The 20,892-nt window shown below is 52.2% G+C and overlaps 8 protein-coding genes across 8 annotated transcripts; 7 read left to right on the top strand and 1 right to left on the bottom strand.

Moving 5' to 3' along the window:
- Positions 1–99: 99 nt before the first annotated feature.
- On the top strand, positions 100–1,589 carry BDW70DRAFT_164191 (acyl-CoA dehydrogenase family protein; the record flags this gene model as incomplete). Its single annotated transcript, XM_073741431.1, has 5 exons — positions 100–270; positions 328–637; positions 689–916; positions 972–1,061; positions 1,111–1,589. The coding sequence occupies 5 exons, from the start codon at positions 100–102 to the stop codon at positions 1,587–1,589; spliced, it is 1,278 nt and encodes a 425-aa protein (XP_073591569.1).
- A 69-nt stretch (positions 1,590–1,658) lies between these two features.
- Positions 1,659–6,573, bottom strand: BDW70DRAFT_172132 (carboxyl transferase domain-containing protein; the record flags this gene model as incomplete). Its single annotated transcript, XM_073743420.1, has 10 exons — positions 1,659–3,965; positions 4,015–4,188; positions 4,599–5,099; positions 5,145–5,238; positions 5,300–5,550; positions 5,608–5,918; positions 5,970–6,040; positions 6,090–6,157; positions 6,209–6,335; positions 6,390–6,573. The coding sequence occupies 10 exons, from the start codon at positions 6,571–6,573 to the stop codon at positions 1,787–1,789; spliced, it is 3,960 nt and encodes a 1,319-aa protein (XP_073591568.1). The 3' UTR covers positions 1,659–1,786.
- A 264-nt stretch (positions 6,574–6,837) lies between these two features.
- BDW70DRAFT_153926 (uncharacterized protein) lies at positions 6,838–8,768 on the top strand (the record flags this gene model as incomplete). Its single annotated transcript, XM_073739736.1, has 5 exons — positions 6,838–7,192; positions 7,256–7,531; positions 7,605–7,608; positions 7,665–8,374; positions 8,425–8,768. 5 exons carry the CDS (start codon positions 6,838–6,840, stop codon positions 8,766–8,768), a joined length of 1,689 nt encoding a protein of 562 aa, XP_073591567.1.
- A 205-nt stretch (positions 8,769–8,973) lies between these two features.
- BDW70DRAFT_153925 (uncharacterized protein) lies at positions 8,974–10,843 on the top strand (the record flags this gene model as incomplete). The annotated part of the gene is made up of 2 exons (XM_073739735.1): positions 8,974–9,410; positions 9,478–10,843. The coding sequence occupies 2 exons, from the start codon at positions 8,974–8,976 to the stop codon at positions 10,841–10,843; spliced, it is 1,803 nt and encodes a 600-aa protein (XP_073591566.1).
- A 253-nt stretch (positions 10,844–11,096) lies between these two features.
- BDW70DRAFT_172129 (transcription factor domain-containing protein) lies at positions 11,097–13,437 on the top strand (the record flags this gene model as incomplete). The annotated part of the gene is made up of 7 exons (XM_073743419.1): positions 11,097–11,200; positions 11,278–11,389; positions 11,477–11,553; positions 11,621–11,689; positions 11,745–12,073; positions 12,139–13,052; positions 13,105–13,437. Exons 1-7 carry the CDS (start codon positions 11,127–11,129, stop codon positions 13,435–13,437), a joined length of 1,908 nt encoding a protein of 635 aa, XP_073591565.1. The 5' UTR covers positions 11,097–11,126.
- An 892-nt stretch (positions 13,438–14,329) lies between these two features.
- On the top strand, positions 14,330–16,174 carry BDW70DRAFT_153923 (amino acid/polyamine transporter I; the record flags this gene model as incomplete). Its single annotated transcript, XM_073739734.1, has 6 exons — positions 14,330–14,357; positions 14,421–14,749; positions 14,803–15,025; positions 15,084–15,426; positions 15,489–15,997; positions 16,056–16,174. The coding sequence occupies 6 exons, from the start codon at positions 14,330–14,332 to the stop codon at positions 16,172–16,174; spliced, it is 1,551 nt and encodes a 516-aa protein (XP_073591564.1).
- Positions 16,175–16,713: 539 nt separating this feature from the next.
- BDW70DRAFT_172127 (flavin monoamine oxidase family protein) lies at positions 16,714–18,294 on the top strand (the record flags this gene model as incomplete). Its single annotated transcript, XM_073743418.1, has 3 exons — positions 16,714–16,891; positions 16,941–17,188; positions 17,242–18,294. The coding sequence occupies 3 exons, from the start codon at positions 16,714–16,716 to the stop codon at positions 18,292–18,294; spliced, it is 1,479 nt and encodes a 492-aa protein (XP_073591563.1).
- A 294-nt stretch (positions 18,295–18,588) lies between these two features.
- BDW70DRAFT_172125 (Zn(II)2Cys6 transcription factor) lies at positions 18,589–20,673 on the top strand. Its single transcript, XM_073743417.1, has 4 exons — positions 18,589–18,722; positions 18,778–19,341; positions 19,392–19,794; positions 19,849–20,673. The coding sequence occupies exons 1-4, from the start codon at positions 18,695–18,697 to the stop codon at positions 20,327–20,329; spliced, it is 1,476 nt and encodes a 491-aa protein (XP_073591562.1). The 5' UTR covers positions 18,589–18,694; the 3' UTR covers positions 20,330–20,673.
- The last annotated feature ends 219 nt before the right edge of the window (positions 20,674–20,892 follow it).

The following is a 20,892-nucleotide window of genomic DNA, read 5'->3' as shown; positions in this document are numbered from 1 at the left end:
CGAGCAGTATAAACATACTCTATATAGTTTATAATGAAAACAATAACCTCACGCAGTCTACACATACCTTTAGCGGAATATACGTATTTTCTCCACATCATGTCATCATCAAATCTTCCCTTCGCCGACCCTCTCTGGCTTAACCGGCGGTACAGCCCCTACTACAAGGACTCCCACCGACGCCTGCAAAAGGAAGTCCGGTCGTATATCGATACCCACATAGCCCCATTTTGTGAGGAATGGGAAAAGAAGGGTTCCGTTCCTGCGGAGGTATGTACTCAACACACTCTGAAGTCCTTGATAATATGCATCCCTGACGATGCACAGGTGCACCAGCGCCACGCTGCGCTTGGATATACAGCGGTCACCCCATTCCCCCTAGCCGCGGACTATCTGCGTGGTCAGAAGCTTCCTGCAGGAATCAAAGCCGAAGAATGGGACGGTTTCCACGACTTGATCGTCATCGACGAGATTGCGCGATGCGGCTATCTCGGTGTTATCTGGGCGCTGGGATGTGGCAATTCAATTGGCGGGCCGCCTGTCATTAACTTTGGGAATGCAGAGCAAAAGAACCGGTTCCTGCCTGGTATGCTAAGTGGGAAGATCCGGTTTTGTCTGGGTGTTACAGAGCCCGATGGTTTGTTACCTTATCTATGTATAGTTTTGTGCTGTGGGCTAACTGCGACAGCTGGATCCGATGTTGCGGGAATAACCACGACTGCAGAACGCCGCGGCGACAAGTATATCGTGAACGGGGCGAAGAAGTGGATTACCAACGGTATTTTTGCAGATTATTGTACAGCTGCTGTGCGGACAGGAGGCGAGGGTGTCGCTGGGGTGTCGGCTCTGGTGATTCCACTCAATGCACCCGGCGTAACGCGCAGGAAGATTGACAACTCGGGTGTACTTGCCAGCGGTATGCATGCAGTCTACAGGTGATAGAACTATCCAGAACTGACGCATCTATGAAGGGTCTACGTATATCGAATTTGACGACGTTGAGGTGCCCGTGTCCAACCTTCTCGGCGAAGAAAACAAGGGGTTTCCCATTATCATGAATAGTATGCCCTCCGGCTACCCTACCACAGTTTCCGTGCCTGACCTGTATAGACTTTAACCACGAACGTCTCTGGCTTGCTTGTACATCGCTGCGGATGGCTCGCGTCTGTGCGGAAGATGCCTATCGTCACGCCATAACCCGCGAGACCTTCGGTAAGAAGCTTATCGAGAACCAGGTGATCCGGGCCAAGTTCGCAGCAATGGGACGAAGCCTTGACTCCGCATATGCATGGATGGAGCAACTCGTGTACATGGCGGAGACTGCAAAGGACAACCACACTGACGCGGCAATGGGAGGCCTATTTGCCAACCTTAAGGTCCTTGCGGGACGGACTCTGGAGATGGTAAATAGGGAGGCCCAGCAGGTCCTCGGGGGTCTCGGGTACTCGAAGAATGGCCGCGGAGCTCGAATTGAGCAGATCAGTCGCGACGTTCGGGTTATGGTTGTCGGGGGTGGGAGCGAGGAGATTCTGTCGGAGCTGGCCCTGAACCAGGAAATCAGGGCAATGAGAAAGTTGAGCAAGTTGTAAATATTAGGTCATAATGGGTAATAAATAGAAGAAACTTGTGTGTATCTTGAGCGCCTGTATACAAACAAGTAGTGATCCTGCTGTATGCCATTGCAGACCGACATCGACGGGAAACAGTGGCTCCATCCGAGAAGCAGGAAAAACCAGTTTGATTGCTCTGTCTCATTGGGCATATTCATTTGAATGAATGCTAAATATTATTTAACAGTACACAGAGTCTTTCCCTCCTCAACAGCATCACCCTCCTTCCAATTTGTCTCAAACTGTCCATCTGCGGAGGCACTGATCGTCACCTCCATCTTCATGCTCTCGATCACCATCACAATGTCCCCTGATTTGACCTGCTCCCCATTCTTCTTCAGCGTCGACAGCACCTTACACGGCATCGGCGCAGTCACAGTCCTCTGCTCCTGATTATTCCCACCGCTAGCGGCAGCACGCGTGCTCTCGACAAAGGATAAAGAGGTGTCACGCTTGAACACGACGGACGCTCCAATCGCCGGAATGTGGCAGAAGACGGTCTGTGTGCGATTGAGACACCCTGCGAGGGCTTCGGGTCGATTGATCGCCACGGATACATACGCGAGGTGCTTCGTTCCATTAATACCAATCTCCAAGGTGCTTGAGAGCCATGACTCCTTGAGTGCAGGGTCCCCTTCCGCAGGCTTCCATGACTCAATGCTCACGGCGTACCGTGTACCGGAGAGAGTTACTCGACCATCTCTCAGCACTTTACTAATTTGCTGGTAGCGTGCGTTTGCTCCCGCAGGCTTCCTGGCGTCGTTAGAATGATCACTTTCAGGAAGAGCAAGCAGGTGGGCTTCTTGAGTGGCGGATGGACCGGCGTTCTCCGGGCTCCAGACGCACATGAGTGGTGTCGTCGGGTCTGTCTCCGGTAGATTGTACGGCCAGTCGACCATGGTAACGACATCATACTGCAGATTGACCGGGTCATGGTGCTGATTTCGGAAGCGCCGCCGCACATTCTGAAAGGGACGCTTTTGGGACGTGGATAAGCTGGCCAGATGACGCAGAGCAACCGCTGGGACAATCGGGAGAGACTTGCGTATCTCAGCAATTGGGCCAACAGGCTCGTGAAGTAGCTCGTCGAGATGTAAGCCGAGGAAAGACGTTGTGTACGCAGGGTCATGAAATGCCTTATGCAGGAGGCATCGCTGCATCAGAAGCTGATTGGTTTGGACACCAGCGCAGACTGTATGCGCGAGGACTTTGACCATCTTCTCTATGGCGAGGGCTCTTGTCGGTGCCCAGACGACTATCTTCGCAATCATAGAGTCGAAATATATCGAAACTGAGGAGCCGGACTGTACTGCAGCTTCGTAGCGAACATCACGGCCTGGCCCCAACACGCCGGATGCTGGCAGCCACAAATGGATCTTGCCATGCTCAGGGAAGAAGTTCTTGCGTGGATCTTCGGCGCAGAGGCGGCATTCGATTGCGTGACCGTGTTGGGTGAGGCCTTGGAGCGCAGGTAGAGCACGTAGACTTCCCCCTGCAGCTACATAGAGCTGCAGCGAGACTAAATCCACGCCTGTCACCTCCTCCGTGATGGGATGCTCTACCTGGAGACGGGCATTGACTTCGAGGAAATAGAACTTGCCAGTCACAGCATCGACGACAAATTCAACCGTGCCAGCATTTTCGTAGCCAATGAGCTTGGCAATGCGCACAGCGGTAGCACTCATCTCCTGCCTCGTTTTCTCCGTCAGAAAGGTGCACGGCGTTTCCTCGATGACTTTCTGATGCCGGCGTTGCACTGAACAATCGCGCTCGAAGAACGGGACGACCTCGCCATGCGTGTCTCCCAGTATCTGAAGCTCAACATGCTTGCTGCTCTCAACGTACAGCTCAAGAATACAATCGGCGGATCCAAAAGAACGCTGGGCCTCAGACTGTGCCCGCTCCAACTCGGCTTGCAACTGTCCGGCTTCCCGGATGATTCGCATTCCCTTGCCCCCACCGCCAGCAGACGCCTTAAGCATGACAGGAAAGCCGATCTCTGCAGCAATCCTACTAAGCTCCGCTGCGTCTTGGCTTGACCCTGCGTAGCCAGGTATTAGGGGGACATCTGGAGCATGCTTGCTGAGGTACTCTTTTGCCGCACGCTTGTTGCCCAAAGTGGACATGGCAGTATCACTTGGGCCGATGAATATCATTCCTGCGTCGCGGATGGACCGAGCAAACTCGGCGTTTTCACTGAGATAGCCGTATCCGGGGTGGATGGCGTCCGCGTTTACAGACAGAGCGGTGCGGATAAGGAGTTCTCCATCTAGGAACGGATTGCGAGGGCTGCGGTCAATGCTTCCAATATTAATGGCCTCGTCTGCATCTCTGATATGGCGAGATGATGTGTCTCTGCTTCTGTTAGCGACAATGTGTCTTCAAAAAAAAAGGGAGGACCTACTCATCGACGTAGACCGCGACGGTGGCTATGTTGAGCTTGCGACACGTCCCGATAACACGACAGGCGATCTCGCCGCGGTTTGCAATCAAGACCTTCTTGATAATCGGTCGGCCATCCTCGCCTAATGGTGATGGGGCGACGTAGAGCGGCGGCCGTAAGGGTGCCGCGTGGACGCTCTCTCCGTTCAGGGAGGGATTTGCCATAATTGAAGCACAATAGTAGAAAATATGCCGGCTGTAACTGAGATGTGTCTCGACGATATCTATTTGATTTCACTGCAAGTGTAAGCTGCTATGGTGCATAGTCCTGAATTAGCACCTCGGACGTCGGATATCGGACCGCATTCTCATCGGACCGTCTCCAGATCGACCATCACCATTCTCCACACCGGAACGACGGGAGGTGGCCCGTTTTCTGGGGAAGAATGGTGCTTTGTCAATCTTGGGTTCGAGATTGGAAGGGTTACAGGGAGATGACTATTGACCTCGATTGTTCGTTGTTGAAGTAAGGATAGGGGCAAGCGTTCAAATTCGACGAAATTATGTACCAGATAGACAACCTACAAGACCTAAATTCTAGCTAACAGTTGATGTGTCTCCGTTCCCTTGACCCCATCCAAATTGACGACCTCGAGGCACATCCCTAGCACGTCCCTCGTGTCCCTCGGGTCAATGATGCCATCATCGATGAGCATGGAACTGGTCGCGTAGCACTCACTATCCCGCGCCGCACTCTGGCGGAAACTCTCTACTTGTTTCTTCAGCTGGCTCGGCTCCAGGACTTTCCCTTTAGACTTGGCGCTCTGGAGCTGCACAGTCTCCATTACCCCGGATAGTTGATCTGGGCCCATGACGCTACACCGGCCAGTGGGCCAGGTAAAGATGAAGCGGGGCTTATAGGCTCTTCCGCACATGGCATAGTTGCCGGCTCCGTAGGACGCGCCCACGATGATGGAGATGTGAGGCACAGTAGAGCAGCTCACAGCCGAGACGAGCTGAGCGCCCATCTTGATGATGCCAGCGTGCTCGGCTTTGGCTCCGACCATGAAGCCGGTGACATTGTGGAGAAAAATGATGGGAGTATTTCTAACATAATCAGTAAGATGCACTCGGCCACTGAGAAGGACTTACTCCTGGTTGCACATCCGAATGAACTGCGCGGTTTTGGCGGCTTCGTTGGGATTGATGACGGAGATTTGGTTTGCGACGATTCCCACGGGAAAGCCTGTATTTCACACTTAGTGGCGCGTCCAGACGCAAATGGGATACAATATCCGGTGCAATACCTAGAATATGAGCCCACGCGTTAATCATGTTCGTGCCGTACTTTGGCTTAAACACCGACAGGCGCGAGTCATCGACAATCCGCAGCAACACTTCCAGCATGTCGAACGGCTTCCGAATGTCGGGGTTAACAAGAGAAAGGAGGTCCTGGGCTGGATAGCGGGGCTCAACAGGCGATGATAAGCTATGGGGAGGCACTGCTCGCTCTCGTAGGGTCGCAACCCACTCTCGAGCCTTCACGATGGCGTCGAACCTGCGTATGAATTAGCAGGATGGACTGGACAAGCTTCATCATGTCCGTCAGGCGTACTCGTCAATAGCGATTTGGTCGGCCAGACCCGTGACCGTCGCGTGGACGTTCGCTCCTCCCAACTCTTCGGCGCCAATAACTTCTCCTGTTGCCATTTTTACAAGGGGGGGTCCTCCTAGGAAGGCCTGGGCCTGGTTCTCCACGAAAATGGTGTAGTCTGACAGCGCAGGATGATACGCTCCTCCGGCTGTAGAGGAGCCAAAAACAATAGCACAGGATGGCTTTCCGTGCTGCGTGCGCACCGCCAGGTCCCGGAAGAGCTGACCCCCCTTGTGGAAAACGCGGAACTGCTGAGGGAGGAAAACCCCAGCCTATAGATGTCAGATCGGATTAACCGTGTGTTATCTGGCTAGTGGAAGTACCGATTGCACGAGTGATATCAAGGGCAAGTCGTTTTCGAACGCCACCTCCATCATGCGGTTTACTTTGAGAACTGCGAAAAGTCAGACTGTAAAACGTAGAATCCGAGATACCAAGCTAACCAGTCATCTCATTCCACGCGCCTCCACTTTGCGTTGGTATGTGGGACATAAGGAGACATGGCCGGCCACTACGCTCATCAACACGCGAAACAACAATAGGGATAGTGCCGGATGCGCACCTAACATTGCCAATTCCAGCAATCAGATTCGCACACGGCGTGGAATTAGGGTTCTCGAATCCTGCAAAGGCACCAAGTTCCAGAAATGGCGTGTCTTGGTCTAGAAGAAGTGCCACCCGATCTCTCGCTATACCTAGATTAGTCGAACGGTACATGGCAAACGGAAGCAAGCGTCACGCACGTAATAGCTGTCCCCTTGATTGATGACGATTGAGGGAGGCCTCACTTCCCTCAGCGGCAACACGTTTCAACGCTTCCTCGAAGCGAGTAAGGATGTCGCCCCAGTCGGCCTTGTTTTGTTGCAGGTGCTTTGCCCTTAAGTCCAGGCGGGAGGATAGAACGGGGTATGTCGATGCTGTCACCATGGCGAGCGGTATTCCCAATTGATAGTTATTGAGATGTACAGTGTCTAGGGGATAATGAATCAATTGTAGAACCTGGTCAGCTCTGTTCGTGCTGACGTGTCGGACCGATGGCCCGGGAGACCTCCGGGGGATCGGCCCAGGGCGACTCCACGTCCTTTTCCTGGGTATAGGCCATGTGCCATAAATGGGTACTGGCATATGGAATCGATTGCAACGTACTGATCTATCAGGTCAGTTTTTAGCCTCGCTGTCACTGTCGCCGAAATGTCCACCCAGCTTTCTCTCGTCCACGGCCCAAAAGAGCCTCCCCTCTGGCTCGACAAGACATTATGCGCTGTAGTCGACCAGCAAGAAGCATTATACCCCCACCGGACGGCGCTTATTGTTCCATGGCAATCCACGCGGCTCTCGTATCACCAACTCGCCGAGCGAAGCCGGGTTGTCGCAAAGGCGCTGCTTGGTGCCGGACTGCGCCACGGCGAATGCATCGGGATCATGGACGGAAACAGCTACGAGTATATCGAAGTCTTCCTTGGTGCGGCACGGATTGGATGTCCGGTGGTTGTTCTGAATAATACGTATGCTCCGGATGAGTTGAGGAATGCGGTTTATCGCAGCTGTACGATCCCTTTATCCACGCTGCTCATCTAGAACTACGAACTAATGGCGGTACACCTATAAGCTTGCAAGGCCGTGTTCATTGCGTCACAAATTGGTACGCGGAGTCTGATGGGGCATGTTGAGAATCTTCAGGATCGAAGCTCGAAGAGTCCTCCATTGTCGGAATTGCAGTATATCATCCTCTTAAGAACAGAAAGGCTAGACTCAAGCAGCGAGCTCTTGAACACATACAGCAACTTTCTGCAAATAAGATTTTCAGGGGATGTGGAGAAGGCACTGTTTCAGGCACAAGCATTGCTTGCGCCAGAAGATATTCTGAATCTCCAGTTCACATCGGGTACGCGCCTTCTGATTGATAAGTGCCCCCAAGCTGACAATATATACAGGAACGACTGGCTTGCCAAAGGCAGCGATGTTGACAAACATGTATGTTTCCCATTCTCTCCGCAAGGCTGCTCTTAACAATACAGAAACATTCTCAACAACGCACGCTTCGTGGGCAATGCCATGCGCCTGACTCCGTTCGACGTCGTCTGCTGCGGCCCACCCCTCTTCCATTGTTTCGGTCTTGTCATGGGTTTCCTCGCGTCGTTCTGCTACGGTGCCTCGATCATCTTTCCTTCCGATCACTTCAATGCAAGTCGCGTTGTTGAAGCTCTAATAGCTGAGGACGCGACGGTTCTCCTAGGCGTACCCACAATGTTCATATCCGAACTGGAAGTCCTCACTACGACAGCCCAGAAGCCGCGGCGACTGCGTACGGGACTGGCTTCGGGCTCACCAGTCTCTCAAACTCTCATGAATGAGATCCGGGCGCGCATGGGTGTCGACAAAATGCTGATCGCGTACGGCATGACGGAGACTAGTCCGGTAAATTTTATTACCTCGCTAGATGATCCTGAAGACAAGCGGATCTCTACGATTGGGCGCGTTATGCCGCATACAGTTGCGAAGGTGGTGGACAAACAGGGGAGGATTGTTCCTCGGGGGCAGAGAGGGGAGTTATGTGTTGGTGGGTATGCGCTGCAGAAGGGATACTGGAAAAATGAGGAGAAGACGAGGGAGGTGATGAAATACGACGCGAACGGCGTGCTTTGGATGCATACTGGCGATGAGGTGATGATTGATGAGGAGGGATATGGCCACATCACTGGGCGTATCAAGGATCTGATAATCCGCGGTGAGCATGCAAGAAACTAAGTAAAGCTACTAGCTAACTATTTTTACTAGGAGGAGAGAACATCTTTCCAAGAGAGATCGAGGACCGCCTGGTTGCCCATGGCTCCATCACCGAAGCGAGCGTAGTGGGAATCAAGGACGAGAAGTACGGCGAAGTTGTGGGCTGTTTTCTGAAACTGACGCCAGGACGACAGAGAGTGCAAGACGCAGAGATCCAGCAGTGGGTTGGGGGCAGTCTGGGCAGACATAAAGCTCCCCAGCATGTCTTCTGGATTGGTGATGTAGCAGTGGGCGACGACTTCCCCAAGACTGGCAGTGGCAAGCACCAGAAGCACCTGCTCAGGGACATAGGGAACCGCCTGGTTGCACAGTGGAAACTGCGGGCGCGCCTATAGAAATTGGAATACAGAGTTCATTTGATTGAGCACATTCTGTAGCCAGTAAAACGTAACATACCGTAGATCAGCGTCGGTCCGACGTCGGATAGCCCCGAGTTCCAATAAGCCCACACTCTGTGAATCTGCAGTCACCCCGGACCGGGCAAAACCACATTAAGGCTTGCATGGGCCTCTCTTGTTTGATGCTGATACCTAATCCAAGATGCAGAACTCAACCAAAACAGTGCGAATTGTGGAGGTGGGCCCGCGAGATGGCCTCCAGAACATCCCACAGTCGATCGACAGCGCCATCAAGCTGGAACTGATCCGTCGACTGCGTGATGCTGGGCTGCAGACTATCGAGCTGACTTCATTTGTCTCCCCCCGTGCAATTCCACAACTTGCCGATGCACAGGTGGTGGTGCAGAATGCCGACATCCAAACACTCCTAAAGAATCCTAAACTGCGACTGCCGGTCCTGGTTCCCAATCTCAAGGGGCTAGAGAGAGCATTACAAAATGGCATCAAAGAGGTTGCGGTATTTATCAGTGCGACCGAGGGATTTAGCAGAGCGAACATCAACTGTACCATCGAAGAAGGACTCGAGAGAGCTCGACAAGTGGCTTCTAGGGCAGCCAGCGCAGGAGTTTCGGTGCGAGGGTATACGTCCCTGTGTTCTCGAGCCTATTACCCTTGTGCTAATTTTTGCCTGTGCTAATATTTACAGTTACGTTTCGTGTATTTTCGCAGACCCCTACGACGGACCGACGCAGCCCTCGTCTGTTCTCCAGTGCACAAAAGCCCTCATAGATGCAGGATGCTACGAAGTCAGTCTTGGTGACACCTTGGGAATTGGCACTCCTGCCGAGGTGCGCTGGCTGATAACATATCTACAAGATAATGGGGTACCTTTGGAGATGCTGGCCGGCCACTTTCACGACACTTACGGCGGCGCGGTTGCAAATGTGTGGGAAGCGTACAAGTGCGGGCTGAGGGTGTTTGACAGTAGCGTCGCTGGACTAGGAGGATGTCCATTTGCGCCTGGAGCGAAGGGAAACGTGGCCAGCGAGGATTTGGTATATATGTTCGAACAGTCGGGGATCCGCACAGGGGTGGATCAGTCCAAGCTGGTCGAAACTGGAGAATGGATCTCGAGGCAGCTCTCTACCGCAAACAGCAGTCGAGCAGGTGCAGCATTATGGGCAAAGCGCAAGCAGACGGCTATTTCCAAGTCGCCCAAAGAAGTTTTGGTCTCGTGGAAGCTCGTCCAGCAAACAGAGGGTCTGCAGCTGTTCCGGTCGGGGGTCAATCTGAGGGTCAACTTGAATAGACCCAAGAATGGAAATGCTCTCACAGTCACAATGATTCAGGACCTCACGGACGCTGTCACGAATGCCGGACGAGATGCGACCGTCTCACGAATCATCCTGACTGGCAATGGCAAGTTCTTCTGCACCGGTATGGATCTGGGCAAGGGAAGCACCGCAGTGGGTCAAGGGGGCTCCAGCAGCAATGCGCAGTTTGACCGGCTGACAAATCTCTTTGAAGCCATCGACCAGTCCCCCAAGGTCACTATTGCGTGTCTGAATGGACCCGCATTCGGGGGCGGCGCTGGACTGGCCTTCGCCTGCGATATGCGCTTTGCAGTCAGGACTGCGAGTGTAACGCTCAGCGAGGTCAAGCTGGGTCTTTGCCCAGCCACCATCTCCAAGTACGTCATCCGGGAATTTGGGATTGCTCTTGCGCGAGAGGCGATGCTCTCTGCGAGGCCAGTGTCAGCTGGCGAGTTAAAGGCACGCGGGCTGGTAGTTGAGCTTGCAGACAGCGCAAAGTCGCTGCCTCTTCTGCTCGACCAATCCATTACCAAGCTCAAGGCTGCCTCTCCTGAGGCCTCTCGCATGTCAAAAGAGCTCATTCGGCTGGCCTGGGCGCATGGGGGGAAGGAGGAACAGGCGAAAGGGATCAGGGCCCTGTTTGATAGCATGATGCGGCCGGACGGAGACGGGGCTTACGGTGTCAAGGAATTCCAGGCCAAACGACTGGTGGATTGGGATGCGTATACATTGCGAAGGGTAGATACAGCGAAGCTGTAGCTGTGTCAGAATTCATCACATAAATATGCGTATGTGCTCTGAAACTTGGGGCCGCCCCCAGTTCCGCACATCCGGGGACGTGGAGCACACACTGTAGTAACCAATTATAATTTGCTTTCTTGGATTATTGCAAGTTAGCTGTGGGTCTATCCCCGCACTAGCTGAGTGTCCCGACTGGGTGTTCAGTCCAAGGTCCTTTTGCTTCCTTGCAAACACTCCCTTCTCTTCTTTCCCACTGCCCCTCCGGCATTTTCCTGTACGGCCTGTCATAATCTCGGCCACCATGATGGAACACGATTCAGATCGACTAAATGCCGGTATTACCAAGCGCATCCGTCAGGCTTGTGCCAGCTGTCGGTGCGTGACCACTGCCCCATGCCACCGGTTCCTTCGCTGGTGCTCTTCCTGCTAACGCCTGAGATTGTCATTGGTAGACGTCGCAAGACAAAATGCTCTGGTGAGCGACCTGTATGCTTTCACTGTCGTCGCAGCCGTAAGCGCTGCGTATATGAGCCGTACTCGATGACCATTGGCGACTCCAGCGCTGTGCCTCCCCCGCCGGCGCCCGCGCACGATAACGTCGGTTCTTCTCTATTTCTTCCCATTCCTATTGTATTGCTGACGTAGTGCTAGAGCGCGATTCTGCAACGGATCAATATGCTCGAGTCGCGTCTGGCCGAGCTCAGCGACCGCGCCGTTCCCCAGTCTCTGTATGTCGTCGCCTCTTGACTCTTCTCCGCAGCCGAATACTAAACCCTCTCTCCTTCTTTTTCGCAGAACGTCGCCAGCTGAAATCGGCATTTCTCTGACTGCATCGCCTCCTCTGCGCTTCAGCGACGAGCGGTGGTAAGCTGGCCTGCACCCCGAACGACAGTCGACTGACATGCTGCCACCGAACCAGCTCCGTCCCTCCTTCTTCAGTGTTGCAATCCGTCCTCCAAACATTCTTTGAGCACATTCACAACCGCCCGTACTCATATATTCAAGAGGCCGCCTTCCGGCGGAAACTCGAAATGGGGCTCGTGCCAAACTGCCTGCTTCTCGCGGTGCTAGCGTCTGCCGTTCGCTTTTCCACGCACGAATATTACGAAGGACGAAAGCAAGAGGCCACTGAAGTGTATTCCAAAGGGTCATGGATGTCCGTGCTCACCGAGCATCTCACAGTGGCGGATACTTTGAGCGTTGAGGTTGTACAGGCCGTGAACTTGCTTGCGATTGTGGACTATACGGGTAGGCTAGATCCCGTCTGCAACACCATCTTAATGCAAAGTCGGGTATCTGACAGTCCATTCCAGCCGGTCATGTCAGTTCTGCCTGGCTCAAAGTTGGCCTAGCCGCGCGCATATCCCAGGACCTACGTCTGATGATGGATCCCTCCGACGCACTCTCATTTTCTGAGCAGGAGGAGCGGCGGCGAGTCTTCTGGTCAGGGTATTTACTCGACAGACTCATCTCGTGTGGAAAATCCCGGCCTCTGTGTTTCCACGACGAGGACTGTAATGTTCGCCTTCCATGCGATGAAGAAAAGCTCCAGGCTGGGCAAGTACAGAAAACGCATACCCTGCACGAGCTCCTCAGCTGGGACTCAAAAATCGACCACGATCAGCCCCCTAGTCCGTTCGGACTAGTAATCTTGATGGCATCTATCTTCGGACGCTGCACTAGATATGTCCACCGAGAGTGTAACCCTGATAAAACGCCGCCGTGGGACACAAATTCGGAGTTCTCCAAGATCAACTCGTCCTTGCTGCTAATGGAATCCTATTCCAGGAACAGACGGCTCTCAATCGTTGATACACTTCGTGACAAGGAGTTATCGCACAAGTCAGAAGCAGAGCAAGTAGTATTCGCCCATACTATGTTTCACCTCTGCCACTGTTTACTCAACCATCCGTTCCTCTCGTGGCTACGCCTGAGGCCCTTTGGGTCGAAAGTGCCCACCAGCTTTAACCTGCGTGTCTTACAGGCGGGGAGCGAGCACGCCAACCAGCTACTAGACTTGGTGCGCGAGGCGAGCGAGGCAGGCTTTCCCCTGCAGTCATCATTTTACGCATACTGTATCGTCGTGGTAGGAGGGATACAGTCTTTAACGTTCCACTACGAGGCATCCAAAAACGACCGGGGGTCATCAGGTACTTTACAACGCTTTCATGACAGTCTCAGCACACTTGAACGATTAGCGGGGACATGGTCGCACGCGGCAAACATGGTATGTTTGAACTTCTTGAGCTCTCTCCCTGTGGTTAACCCTCTCTTTCTAGACCGTCCGACTCCGTGAGTTCCACGCTCAGGCACATATGTTTTCCTCGCTCCTGGATCCCGCCTGCATAACAGACGACATGTACGACGCGTCAATAATGGCGCTTTGGACAATGCTCGATTATGGCATGGTGGGTTCCAACGTCGGCGATAGCCCCAATTGCTCGGGGCCACTTATTTCGAATATACCGTCGCCTTCACCATGGGTTCTGGGATCTGATATATTCAATACACCCTCGCTGGAAATGGCAGACACCGACCCACATCTACTCGGTGGTTTGACACCATATACGCAATTCAATCATGAAGTGAACAGTCTTTTGCATCCCTGCTAAGGGGCATGCCTGCAGCAATTGAATGACTTGATGTAATATGAGGTAAAGTGATATAGACCTTGTTACTGTCGACGTTAATGTCAGACAAACGAATTACGCTTCGTAAATCCAACTCTTATTTAGCAGACCAAGTGTCATCCAGGTCACTAAGACCAAGCGAAGACGCTGAATAACAATTGTTGATAGCCACGTATGTTAAGATTGGGTCCAAGCTGGTAGGGTCATGGGCGCGAAACAGATACAAGTCGGAACCGAATCAGAGCCATTGAACGGTTTCTGCGGACAGTTCTAAACCAATAAAGAGTCTGGAGTATGCTTAGGTCTGGCGTCATAGAAATTCGATGCTATTGATCTGCGGGGATGATAGACAGGCGCTTGATAAGGTTTCTCACATTATTGCCAGATTCGGCAACTCGCGCTATCTGCAGCGCCACCAGCTTGTATCTTCTCCTCGGTTAATCCCAGACTAGGCTGGCATGACCTGGAATCAACCTTATCTGTGGGTAGCGGAATACTCCCTGCGCTCTACGAAGCTGACACATGATGCGCTGTTGGCCTGGCCCTTTATCGGCACGCAGTGGCGGCTGGACCTAGTTAATGGCGGGGGATCTGCCCTATTAATGGGCTAAGCAGAACCAGATTTAAGTATAATGGAGTCAGCCTGCTGGTAATTTCTTGTTTTTTGCCGTTTGAAGTAATTCCATTATCTACCCCGCATTCTGGTTCGCACACGCTGTATCTATATCCAGTCTTATCTATTCTGGCATTGTATCACTCCTATTGGGGTCTTTAGTTAGGAAACAAAGTCTTATAACAAGCTAGTTCTGCTTCCTTTCCATCACTCATGGAACTGTCTATTCAGAAGCATAAACGCCCCGAAGATACCCCGACGATGGAATCGAGTATGGATATTAAAAGAGGTGAGTCAAGAGGCCGTTGCCCTAACAGTTCTTCATCTAAGTCTATCTCTGTAGAGTCTGCAGAAGAGTCGTTTCAGGAGGATACTGCGATCGAGCAGTCCCGCATCGAAGGGGTGACGCTACGAGCCGAGGGAAGCCGACGGATGACCCCTTTGCAAACCATTTCTGCCAGTTGGATTATCTGCGACAGCTGGGCCGGCATCGCAGCCACTGTAGCTCTAGCGACTGTTCAAGGAGGGCCGGTGACTCTTACCTATGGACTTATTGCTATGTTCGTTCTGGTCGGAGCTTGTGTGCTTTCATTGGGAGAGTTGGCGAGTGTATATCCCACTGCCGGTGGCCAGTATCACTGGACCTCCATTCTAGCTCCCAGACGAGTGAGACGGGTGATGGTATAGTTCTCTATCCAGATTTCCTGACTTTTGTTTACTGACACCGGTACAAGAGCTACGCCTGTGGAATTGCAAATATGTTTGCCTGGATTGCCATCTGCACGGGGATTGCTATCATCCCCGCGCAGCAAATTATGGGAATTGTTTTGTTTTATTATCCAGACTTTGATGCTCAGCCGTGGCATTACTTTTTGATATATCAGGCTATCAATGGACTGGTGATGCTATACAATATTGGTCTCCTCCAACGGTCGCTCTGGATCCACGATGCTGCCTGTAGGTGTCAACTCAACAGTCATATAGCCGCAAGCTGTCGCTGACCACCGTCTCCTAGTCTTTATCACTCTCGCCTCCTTTTTCATCATCACAATTACCTGTCTCTCTCGCTCCGCGGGCAACTACGAGCCATCGACAACTGTTTGGGAGACCTTCCTCAACGATAGCGGATGGAGCTCAGGGGGAGTCGCCTTCCTGACTGGACTTGTCGCGCCGAACTACATGTTCGCTGGTATTGACGGGGCGCTACATCTGGCGGAGGACTGTCGTAATGCGGCAACAGCAGTACCCTGGGCTCTGATGAGTACGCTTACCATTGGCTTCGGGACTTCCTTCGCCTTCATGATTGCTATGCTCTACTGCACTCATGATTTGCAAGCCGTAGTGGAGACTACCACTGGGTAAGGACCCAGCCGTCTTATCAATGCTACCAGCCATCGAGAAGCTAACGTGTACGCTGCAGTGTCCCAATATACGAAATCTGGTATCAGGCCACACGGTCGCCCACCGCAGCGACTATATTTGTTGTACTTTTGTGTTTTGCAGCGACATTTGCCCTTATCGGAGCCCAGGAAACCGCATCACGGTTGACATGGTCTTTGGCGCGAGATGAGGCGCTGTGGGGCAGTAAATGGATTTGCAAGATTCAAGACAGACTCGACGTCCCCGTGTGGGCACTCGTCTTCAATGCCTGCGTCGTTTTTATCATTGGGTGCATTTACCTGGGCTCCTCGTCGGCGTTTAATGCCTTTATTGGTACCGGCTTGATTCTACAGCATATCTCGTATGCGTTTCCTGCTCTGCTGCTTCTCTATCGTCGTCGGGCGAGTGACTGGCTGCCGGAATCGCGCAAGTTTCGATTGCCAGGCGTGGTTGGATGGGCTGCCAATCTCACTACTGTTTGTTTTGCAATCTTGGTGTTGATATTTTATAATTTCCCCACTGTGATGCCTGTGACGGGAAGCAATATGAGTGAGTTACTCCTTCCCTTATAGTTCGGACTGCGGTGTGATGCTAAACTGGTTTACAGACTATTCTTCTGCGGTGCTGGGAGTGATGACGATTTTAGCTTGCCTTAACTGGATATTATATGCCAAGAAGCAATATCATGGGCCTTATTTATGCGGACCTCTGGAGGAGCAATCGTGAAATGTATTTTGCCCAAGATATATATTTTTGAGAATCACCAGAAAATAAATCCACTCCACCCAGACGTGCTACCCATTCAATGAAAACACTTTGTTATTAGAATTTGATCATATTATTATTCTTCTAATGATGTATCGACGCAGATAACAATAACCATAAAAAACAGACATGTTAGAGACTCACATTGTCGCGTCTGGAATTTCTCACCATTTTCTCCTGATCGGGTAATTTGAACCCCACACAGCTCCATGCCAGCTCGAGGATCCACAGCGCGATATTTGTCTTCGGGCACGCAGCATTGGGAATACCGTTGATCGCTTATCACCAGGAAGTTCTCTCTTTTCTTGCTTGATCTAGCAAGTGGGCCCCTCGTACCCTCCGCGCCGCCTCTTGCAGCCTTTACGTCGGTGCGTAAAGGAATATCGCTTTACAGCATTGTAGAAGTCGAGTAGACATATATAATTATGGAATCCCAGCGTTCCGGTAGGGTGGATTAAACAAACATCTTTCTCGATCTGAGTGTATACCACCCCCTCGCCATGACTAGTCGTGACGGTTATCAATGGACAGCAGAGACTGGCCTGGTCCAGGGCGTGCCTTCGATAAGTGTCATCTCGCCACCAACAAAAATTTCTCCAGACTCCCGCCAGTTTGATGTCGTTGTTGTGGGAGCAGGGTATGCGGGACTCACGGCGGCCCGCGATGCGTGTCTCGCAGGTGAGTGCAGATTCAAGGTAGATGAGAGCAGAAGGCTAATATATCCCAGGCCTCAAGGTACTGCTTCTCGAAGCGCGTGACCGCATTGGCGGCCGGTCATGGTCGTCTGATATCGGAGGATATCCATTCGAAATGGGCGGCACCTGGGTCCACTGGGGACAGCCTCATGTCTGGCGCGAGATTTCACGATACCAGATGCGAAATGAATTGGAGTGTTCATTCGACTTTTCTCGCGGAGTCAACCATTTTGAACTGCGGACCAACCAGGGACCGGCCATTATGAGCCACAAGGAAGAGGTGGGTATGCTTGTGCGTATGAGCAGCTTGATTGACGCTAACAAGATCCCCAGGACGAATTGCTGGCCGCAGCACTACACAAGTTCGTGGACGTCGATGGGGATCTTGGCCGCCGGGCCGTTCCTTTCCCTCATGATTCATTTTACGTCCCTCAGGCTCGGCAATACGACCAAATGTCGGCACAGGATCGTTTGAGTCAGATTGCCGATACCGTGTCACCTCGTGAACGCGCCGCTCTGGAGAGCTTTGTGCTTCTCTGTAGCGGCGGCACTATGGCGACAACCAGTTTCTTCGAGTTCCTGCACTGGTGGGCTCTGTGCGGCTACTCATACCGAGGGTGTCTGGACGCCTTAATTTCGTATAAGTTCAAGCGGGGTCAGTCCAGCTTTGCCATTCGATTCTTCAGAGAGGCGCTCTCGACGGGGAACCTGTCATACGCCTTCAACAGCCCGATACAGTCGATTGACGACCAGGGCGCTAAAGTGGTGGTCACGACTCGTGAAGGCCATCGCTATGCTGGGGCCCGTCTTATCTCAACTATACCTCTCAACGTGCTAAACACAGTCACCATCTCTCCGCCACTTAGTACGCAGCGCACGGCCGCAGTAAATACCGGCCATGTCAACCAGTGCGTCAAAGTCCACGCGGAGATTGTGAGCCGCGACATGAGGTCCTGGACGGGTATCTCGTACCCCTTCAACAAGCTCTGCTACGCTATCGGTGACGGAACTACACCAGCAGGGCACACGCATATTGTTTGCTTTGGTGGTTCTCACAACCACATCCAGCCGGAAGAGGATATCAACCAAACCAAGACAGCTGTGGAGAACCTCTCGCCCGGCAATATGAATATCAAGAGGTTGGTTTTCCACAACTGGTCCAAGGACGAGTTTGCGAAGGGGGCATGGTTCTTTTCCCCTCCACAGATGCTCTCGACCTCGTTGGAGGCACTTCGATCTCGTCATGGAAATGTGGTGTTTGCCAACTCGGACTGGGCGCTTGGATGGCGGAGCTTTATTGACGGTGCGATTGAAGAGGGCACAAGAGCAGCGATGACGGTTGTGGAGGAGCTGCGGCAACAGCATGCGGTACGCGGACGTCTGTAGATACACTCTAGATTCCGATAAAATCTCACAATATGATCGCCTGCCTAATCACGTGTTGACTTGTAAATTTATGCCTGTCTAAGACTAATCTTGATTAGTCATGACGCTCTTTGGTGGTGTATTTTCCCGATATCACGATAGTCAGTCTATATGATGACCCAACGGGAAATTGGGAAGAAAGCCAGTATTATCTAATACGTGCTGATTGTCATTCCAGATAGGAAGGCCTGGTATCGGACCGAGGGTCATTGACCACTCACATGCGGCCAAACTGGCTAGTGCTGAATAATTGGCTTTTGCGGGGGCGACTTCTCTCAACACTCCACAGCCACCTGGACGTGATAGCATAACGGGTATTACTCTCACATAGCTTAGGTTCCTGCGTAGTAGGATACTCCCAATGACCACTGCTAGCCAACCTATTCGAGGTAAGTCGCTCTTGAAAGCCGTCGTGTCGCCCGCCTCTGATTGGTCATGCGACAGGTTGCTTCCAATGCACCAAACGACGCATCGTTTGCGACAGGGGCGAGCCCATATGTCGCAAATGCCAGAAAAAGGGAATCGAATGCTCAGGACTCGGGAGGTTTCGATTCTACTCGGGCAGCTCGATACGGGGATTATCGCAGGGAGATCCAGTCCCCGTGACGCTACCAGACCAACTCCAAAAGCCACAGCGCGATTGCACCGGGAAGCAAGTGCCTTTCAATATTCGCTGGAAATCAGATCAGCCGTCAAAAAGGACAGGACGGAAACGATCTATATGCGCTATAGGGACGACGGCCGAGCGAAATTTGGAATATTCCCAGAAGGGCCACATTGTGGCAGACGAACGCCATTCTGGCGAATGCGATAGCATCCCAAGCCTTGCATCTGATATCTCACTAGCGGCTTCCACGTTCGATGCGCTTTGGGGAGTTCCCGACATAGGGCCCGACTATGTCAAGAAAGTCAGCTGTAATGACGAAGCTGCTCAGGCTTCTATCTCGAGCACCATAGCGCCTTGGATTCCTCTCCTGAACTCTCAAACTCGGATGTTTCTTTCTCACTGTGAGGTCAATTTTTATCCGAAGCTCAGGCAAATGGCTGATATGTTCTAGTTGCCGATGAAGTTGCTCCCAACATGGTCGTCCTGGACAAGATCTCGAATGGTTATCGCGAGATTCTCCTACCGTTAGCCTGTCACGACGAACTATTACAGCAATCCGTGTGCGCAGTAGCGGCACAGCATCTAGCCCTCCGACAGGCCAGCTTCAGGCGAATCGCAGAGTCCAGTCGTGCGGCCATCATATCGCGGCTCCGACGCGACGCCTTCCAAGAGCCAACTGAACGTCTGTTTAGTGCCTTCACATGGGCCACCTTGATTGTATTGTTAGTCGGCGAGACAATCACTGCCAGTCCCGAGTACACACATTTGCTGCAGATGTTGTTCTGCATGGCAGGGAATACATCGGATATGGCAATGAGTCCTATCAACCAATTCCTAACACAGCAAACGCACATGTAGGTGGTCTTGTACTTCTGACCCTATCCAGGAAATAGTCCTAATCCACCCAGGTTCGAATTTCTTGGACAGCCGTTCTTGGGTGAAAACCAGGGATTGGATATGCTCCGTCGCCCACTGAATGTCTTTCTCGACTGGACATACTACGACCTCCCTCCGGAATCAACATATACGCAGTCTCTTGGATTTATACGAGAATCCTTCATCAAAGCATCTCAAATATACATTGGCCGGGCAACTAACAACGAGGATCAATGGATGCACCTCGAGGCGCTAAAACAGCTTGTATCCTGCATCCATCCGGACGAGCAGGGGTCTCACGCCCTTGTCTGGGTGTGCTTCATCGGAGCTGCAGATAGCACGACCCCCGATCACCGGCAGTTCTTCACCAGCCGCATGGAGGGGGTGTTCCGTAAGACAGGCTTTCAGAACGTTGCTGCAGCTATACAGTCATTACCGGCAATTTGGTCACAGAAGGAACTCGGACGGTGGACATCTAGCCTTATCCGCACGCTTCCGGCTTTGATTATGTGACGAACTGCAATGGAAATCTGCTATATACCAACGTCATGACAGAGTGTCCCTCGTATACCATCAAGCCGATAAATCTTAGGGCTGCCTGTTCGAACAAAGATCTGACCTTCGCCATGGGCTGCACCCTACCCAATTCTCAGCGGCATCCCGGCTTTGGCAGGTGATGCTCTGCATCAGTCTGATCATCACGTATCGCCAGCCTCGGGCCTCCCTCGGCAGGGGAGTCGCCATAGAGCTTTCAGGATGAATTGCCACGTCGTTGGCAAAACTATAGAATACACCATGGCTCTCCATCTAGCGCTGCAGTCCTAGAGACAGTAATCATTTGGTATATTGAACAAATGTTAATTTCGATACTTGCCGGTAAACTGCCCAGCATCATAGAACATTTTACAACGAGCCTTATTGGGAAATTTCTCATTTGCGAAGCATTGAAAGTGTGATCATTCTGTGTTGAACGGGGGTATCATCAGTGGAGAGAGCATAGCCTCCTTGTTCTCGTTAATGCTGTCTCTATTGTCGGGTGATCTGTCGGAGTCAGGACCGGAGCCTGTTGACAGGAT

This window comes from Aspergillus foveolatus (genome assembly GCF_047715535.1).
Source record: "Aspergillus foveolatus strain CBS 279.81 unplaced genomic scaffold BDW70scaffold_95, whole genome shotgun sequence".
Taxonomy (NCBI): Eukaryota; Fungi; Ascomycota; class Eurotiomycetes; order Eurotiales; family Aspergillaceae; genus Aspergillus; species Aspergillus foveolatus.
This window is presented reverse-complemented; position numbering and strand designations above follow the sequence as displayed.